Here is a 6,335-nt window from a genome sequence, read left to right on the forward strand (position 1 = left end):
GAAAGGTATAAGAAGAAAGCAGAGGATGCTGAGCGAAGAGTAATCCAGTACTGCAGGTGGACTCAGTACGTGCATCTTCATTACTCTGGTGTGCGACTTTCCCGTACCAAAGAAGACTTTTGTGAAGAAACTACATCAGACGCAACTAAAGCTCAGGATCGTGTCACTAAGCGGAAGGCAGCACCAGGAGCGCAGCCTCCAGCTAAGAAACCTGTTAAACGGCCACGAAAAGTGCAGCCCCGGCCTTCGAATCCATCTATACTCTCTTTCTTCAAACCAATAGATAAGTGATAACTTCGTATATTAAAAAAATTAAAAATATTTTTTAATTATTTTTGAGAGCCGGGTCATTATGGTGACCCGGGTCACCGCCAAACGCTTCATTTGTGGGAATTCATGCACGAATTAGTGATAAAGGTGATTACTATTTAGTGCACTGAATAGCATGACGAAATCGATGCAAAGCACAATAACTGTTCTTTTTTTAAAAAATAATTTTAAACATATAGGGTATTATTATGACATTTAAAACTACTACAAATTCAGGTGCATAACACATTGTCATTAATACCATAAGTACTATTACTACTACTACAAAGTGCCGTCCCCCCACAATAGAGCTCGCTTCCCAAGGCCAAGCAGCTCTGTTGGTAGTCGCTAGCTTATCCCCTCGCAACTATGTCCAAGCGCGCGCACTCAAAGATCTCTTCGAGCGGCGTGCTCAACAGTATGTTGAACTCACTGTCGCGCACCAACGAGTCAACTCTCACGGCCAAGAAGGCGGAGGCGCAGGTTGCCAAACTCACGGCCGGCCGTGGCCAGACTATCTCTGTGGACGAAAACTCAGCCGCGCCCGATGCCGCCATTGCCCAGTTCCTCCAGGATATGCGCGCTGTCATCGACGAAAAGGGATTCGGTGCCAATGTGGAGGTGGAACTGCGGCTCGGTCGCATCTCATCTTGTCTGCAGGACGCACGCTGCCGTCCTTCGCAGGAGGGCGTGGACGCCGCCGTCGTGCTTTCAGACGAGCAGATGAAGGCTGTAGGTGCCAAGTTCGTGCCCGGTGTAACCGAGATGGACTACAAGAGCTTCGTGCGTGGTGTAGAAGGCATGCTGCGTGGAGACGCGTACTCGAAGCACAAGGAGAAGCAGGTGGTGCACAACATGGCACAATCCAAGCGTGTGGTGCAGGATGTTGATCCTCAGACCAACATGCGTGGCAAGCCCATGGTGCAGGTGAAGGAGCGCCTCGGGTCCATCGACATCTTCATGCCACATTGCCAGTACGACTGTCGCGTGTCTATCTCATGCGAGTTTCCTATGCGTGAGCTCGAGGGGGACATGAGCGAGATGCCTGCGGCTGAGAACATCCGCCACAAGGACCGCGTATCGGCGGTCGGACGAGACTTGCGTGTAGACCTCACTAAGGTACTCGAAGAGAGCACGAACAAGAAGTTGTTCGAGGTTGAAGTGGAGCTGAGTGAGCCAGCGGTGAACGGATGGCTCGGTCAGCCGGACGAAAATGGCCAGAGCTGGAAGAGCGCTATAGAGACGTCGTCGTTGCTCTGGAAGATGGTCAAGTACTTCATGCCAAACTCGGGCCAGGCATTCAAACGCCATTGGGACTTCCCAGGCGCGACGGAGGCGCAGAACGCCTACCAAGGTCGACTGGGCATTCGCGGCAAGTTTAGTGGCACGATGCCCGTGGGGTTTGCACGCTGGCACATTCCACTCGTGCAAAGTCGCGAGTACTTTGTTTCTGAGAAAACGGATGGTGTTCGCTACTTTCTGGTTGTGGCTGGAGGCACCACGGTGCTGGTAGATCGGTCCAACTCGGCTTTTGCTGCGTCTGGTTTGGACTTGTTGAAGTTGGTATTGCCCGAAGGCACGGTGCTTGACGGCGAGCTTGTGGTGCGTAGTCGCTTTCAGATGTTCACCAAAATGTTATGGAGTGTACTAACTGTGGTTACATTTCTGTTCTGCAGTTCCACCAGAAGGATAAGCGCTATGTGTTCATTGCTTTCGACATCATCGCGACGGGTCCATCTGCTGAGGACTCCCATGTCGAAAAGCCATTCGTTGAGCGCCTTCGGATACTGAATGATTTTCTGTCGGAAGAGTACGTTTTGCTCGCACTACGGGGTGATTTTGTCGGTTGCTCATAGTTATATCTCTTTCAACACGCAGGGGACCTTACGCATCGGGCATTCGCAACCTGGACATCAATCGTCATGCGATATTACCCATTCTGCGCAAGAAATGGGTGCCACATCGCCACATTATGGAGGTGTTCCGCCAGATCCAGCGTGTTCAGAAGCGTGACCACAGCCTTGGTCGCATCTACAGCGACGACAAGCGCGTTCACTATACGGACGGCGTGGTGTTCTGCCCGAACACGAAATACGTGACCAACACGAACCAGGAATACCTCAAGTGGAAGTGGTCGGACCTCATCACGGTGGATTTCCTGGCCACGGTGAACCAGGCAGGCGACGGCGTCCAGTTGTCATGTGGTGGCCCTCGCAATACTCACATCGAGCTGGATTCGATTGTGCGGTTGGACCCGAAGGATGTACCCGTGGTGCACAAACTGGTATCGAGGACGCCCAACCGCCAGGCAGTGCTGGAATTCGCCTTTAACGCTGATAAGGGTCTCTGGAACTACAAGTGCACACGACCGGACAAAGACTGCGCCAACTACATCCGTACGGTGCTCGGCTCGCTTGTAAATATGGCTGAGGGCATCTCGGAGGAGGAGCTCCAGTACCGACTCACGAACCCGAACGGCCAGGAATGGAACAACCACATGAAGCGCATGCGTCGCTCGCTTCTCGAACAGCACAAGTAAGTATTAAATGTTGCCAGCTACACGCCCGCGAGGATAGACGCAAATGTGCGGAATCTAGCTAGCTTGCTCATGAAGCCACCACAGGGTTAGATAGCTCAAAGCTCAAACAAACAAAAACCAACAAGTTGCAAAAGTAAACCGTACTTTACACAGAAGTATCGACATTCTTCAAGCAAAGGAAGAACGAATTTAAGCACCAGCAGCCTTACGAGAGAGCATACAAATAAAAAACAATCTCCATGATGGCCAATTGTCTTCTATCCATAAACCGAAAGTCGCATATCCTCACCAGAGCTTCCCCGTAGCTTGTCCTCTAACTTCTGCCCTCTCCACGGGACCCGCCACACCGGGGCACATATAGTCAGTCACCCCAGCTCTCGCCAATAAAACTCTCACGCATATGCAATTTCCGACAATCTGCGGTAGTTCACGCCAGCCGCATGATAGCGAACGCAATCTTTCCCTCTCAATGTGCTCATAGCACACTCCGCCACAGCTTGTTCAGTAGATGCATGCACGCTTGGTTGTTGGTCACCCACACGATAAACTATAGTTCATATACAAAGCACAACTTAGCCCCAAAACATTAGAGCCAACCGAGTCGTGCAGCCAGCACTCACCTTGGCGCGTTGGGTGGGGGTAAGGATATTCTGCAACTTGTCCATCTCCATGTCTAAGGTGGAGTTTTTGTTGGTCACTTCCGTCTTGAGCTCCGCGAGCAGTCCCAGGGCGCTCTTGAGGTTCTCGCAAATGAGTGAGATTGACCCTCGTTGCTGCTGGATCTTCTTCTTCTGGTCCTCGCTCAGTCCGAGCTCCTTGGCCAAGATGACCGGCAAACTGGTCTCATCCTCCTCGTCCTGCCAGAAGCTGTCGTCCTGGCGCAGGGCCCAGATGCACATCTTGGTTACCTGCGTGGGTAGGAGCAATCGCTCAATCTGGTGCAGATGGTAGCTTAGCGCCGATCGGCGGCCGTGGCCGTAGTCCGAGTACTGCTCTTTGAAATTGTCGATCTTCTCGGCAAGCTCCTTCTCCGAGGCACCGCGCTGGATCATCTTCTCAAGCTCCTCACATACGCGGTTCTTCTCCTTCTCTTCTTGCCGGATTGCCTCTTTGCCGGCCTTCAGCTGTCCACGGAGCTCCATGTTCTCGCGCTCAAGTTGGCGGCAGCGCTCCTCAACGCCCAAGATGTGCTCCCTCTTGCGACGTCTACACTCGCGCGCCGACTCGCGGTTGCGCTCGAGCTTAAGCTTGCGCTGTAGGCTCGTCATGTCGCTTGGGTTATTACTGTCGCTGCTGCTGGACGCCGGAGTTTTCTCCGTCTTGGGCGACTTGACAGCCGGAACAGCCGCTGCAGCGGGGACCGCGACGCTGTTCTTGTGCCCGGCCTGGCGCTTTTGCACCAGCGCGTTATTGGCGCTCTCAAGGTGCCGTAGCAGACCCTCAGTATTGGTCAAGGGTTTGCCGTGCAGATCCTTGGCCACCTCGGCGGCGGAGCGCTTTTTCCCGCGCTGATTCTGCACAGGCTTGGTAGGCGCCGACATGGTGACCGGGGGTGTGGTAGTGGCAGGCGTTGTGGCCGGCAGCGCCGCCGTGAGCGCTCCCGTTTGGATGAGCTGCGCCGAGGTCGTGACTGGGTGCAAAGTCAGCGGGAGGCTGGTGTCATCGCCCGGGCCGAGCATTCGGAACGGATCATCCAGCGCCATAGAAGTAGCTAGCGCATGAGCATGTGCGTGGTCGACCGGTGGGTGGCCTCCCACACCTGCAGGCGCCGTCATGTTCTCCGAGTTGAACAGCAGCCACGAGAACATGTCACGGTTGGTGGCGCCCATGAGCTCCATATCAGCAGCGACGTCGCCGCCAGTCGGGTCCCCAGCGGCGCCGCCAAGCTCCGTTCCGGTGTGCAGGTGCGCGCTGTTGGGTCCCGGAGCGGGCGCAGCGGCGGCCATCGTAGGTGTGCGGGGCAGCGAGGTGACTTCCTTCATGCTCTGATCGTGAGTGGTGGTGACGCGGCGTACTCACGACAGGCTTTCGCGCCAGGGGGGCGTTCTCAGTACTAATTGAACCAGCAGGCCAGTGTACAGCTGCTGGAGCCACCGACCGGGAAGAATTTGGTGGCGCTTTTCCCGTTCGGGCCTGGGAGCTGTGCCGCAATGGAATCCATCTCAAAATTATTTGGTTTCACTATGCCCAGATTGCGTGACAATGACGACGTGGCTGGGGGATGGGAAGCATGAGCGGAGGTTCGATTCTTCAGAAATCTGGCGGCCATGCTGATCTACTGCTGGAAGATCGTTGCATGCCCTCGATCATCGTCGATAATCTCGACGATTCATCGAGCCCAGTACATGTAGCCGAGCGACAATGGGCTTTGATTCTTCGCTGAAGCGCTACATGTCCTGTCGCAGCTAGTGATGCTCGATGTCAGCGGCTTGACGGCGCTGGGCAGACACACGTGCACAAGCCCACCAAGGTGATGTCATCACAATGAAGATGCCGGCGAGAGTGATGACAAACGCCCAATTTGGCGGCTCACGGTAAACTTCGCGGTGTGAAGTTCATTTTGTGCAGAAGGCGGGCCTGACAACCATCATGCAAAGAATCTCCGCAGCTCACAGTAGCCAACCAGTGGTTGGCTACTGTGAGCTGGCAACCACTCACGCAATGCTATCGCCGTCCAGAATCTGGCGCCAGGTTTCCGTCAAACAGTGCTGCCCTCGCAGCCGCTGCCTCGGATGGGGAGCGCAGCGATCACCAGCGATCTCGCTACGCTGGACGATTCGTCGCTGAGCAGTGAGCTTGAAACTCACGTTCACTACGGCCGCACTGTTAGGCTGCTCCTTCCAACGCAGCACCAGAGTCCTCTCTGGCAGAGAGGTTGTGCCTTGAGTCAAAGGCATTGACTGCCAGTCAGCCACCGAAATACAACAAATCTCGTTGCGGATCGAATTTGAAAGCTGTGTTGACGCTCCCGCTGACGTGGTCAATCAGCTGAAGTTAAAGGAAGGTGCTGAACGCCATCCAGGCTGGATTCCAGACCGGGTGGCTGCTGCTGAGTCGACTTAGCTACTCATCGTCAATATAATACATGTACATGTACCGAGGATCGTTGGTGTCAAATGACAAATGGAGCATCTTGTGAATGGAATGGAGCTGCGCTCTTTCACCGCACACAGAGAGAAAAGAGATGAAGGTATTAGCTCTGGCGGCCAGACTTGTTCCAGGTCTTGCTATCATTTTTGAAATCGGGTCCGTAACAATTATTAATATTTTATTATATTTAAAGAGAACAATGATTTCATTTTTAAAATTAAAAATGGAGTTCAAATTAAAACCGACATTATAATTCCAGCAAAATGAACGCGACCGTTGGATGAATGAATGAATGAATAATGGACGTGTTCGCGTAGCTAATTACTCCTGCGCTAGTCTCAGTCTTGCTAGTCGGCGGCATAAGGTAGTGTCCGCATACGTCGAGTCTCCCTTGGCT

At 53.6% G+C, this 6,335-nt stretch overlaps 3 protein-coding genes across 3 annotated transcripts; 1 reads left to right on the forward strand and 2 right to left on the reverse strand.

The window, feature by feature from the left end:
- Positions 1–564: 564 nt before the first annotated feature.
- PPTG_17094 (hypothetical protein) lies at positions 565–3,022 on the forward strand. The gene is made up of 3 exons (XM_008914711.1): positions 565–1,911; positions 1,986–2,119; positions 2,188–3,022. Exons 1-3 carry the CDS (start codon positions 679–681, stop codon positions 2,846–2,848), a joined length of 2,028 nt encoding a protein of 675 aa, XP_008912959.1. The 5' UTR covers positions 565–678; the 3' UTR covers positions 2,849–3,022.
- Positions 2,974–5,464, reverse strand: PPTG_17095 (hypothetical protein). Its single transcript, XM_008914712.1, has 2 exons — positions 3,469–5,464; positions 2,974–3,395 (listed from the first exon to the last, which is right to left on the reverse strand). The coding sequence occupies exons 1-2, from the start codon at positions 4,828–4,830 to the stop codon at positions 3,324–3,326; spliced, it is 1,434 nt and encodes a 477-aa protein (XP_008912960.1). The 5' UTR covers positions 4,831–5,464; the 3' UTR covers positions 2,974–3,323.
- A 7-nt stretch (positions 5,465–5,471) lies between these two features.
- On the reverse strand, positions 5,472–5,745 carry PPTG_24022 (hypothetical protein; the record flags this gene model as incomplete). Its single annotated transcript, XM_008914713.1, has 1 exon — positions 5,472–5,745. One exon carries the CDS (start codon positions 5,743–5,745, stop codon positions 5,503–5,505), a length of 243 nt encoding a protein of 80 aa, XP_008912961.1. The 3' UTR covers positions 5,472–5,502.
- Between the last annotated feature and the right edge of the window lie 590 nt (positions 5,746–6,335).

Source organism: Phytophthora parasitica (genome assembly GCF_000247585.1).
Source record: "Phytophthora parasitica INRA-310 unplaced genomic scaffold supercont2.63, whole genome shotgun sequence".
NCBI lineage: Eukaryota > Oomycota > Peronosporomycetes > Peronosporales > Peronosporaceae > Phytophthora > Phytophthora nicotianae.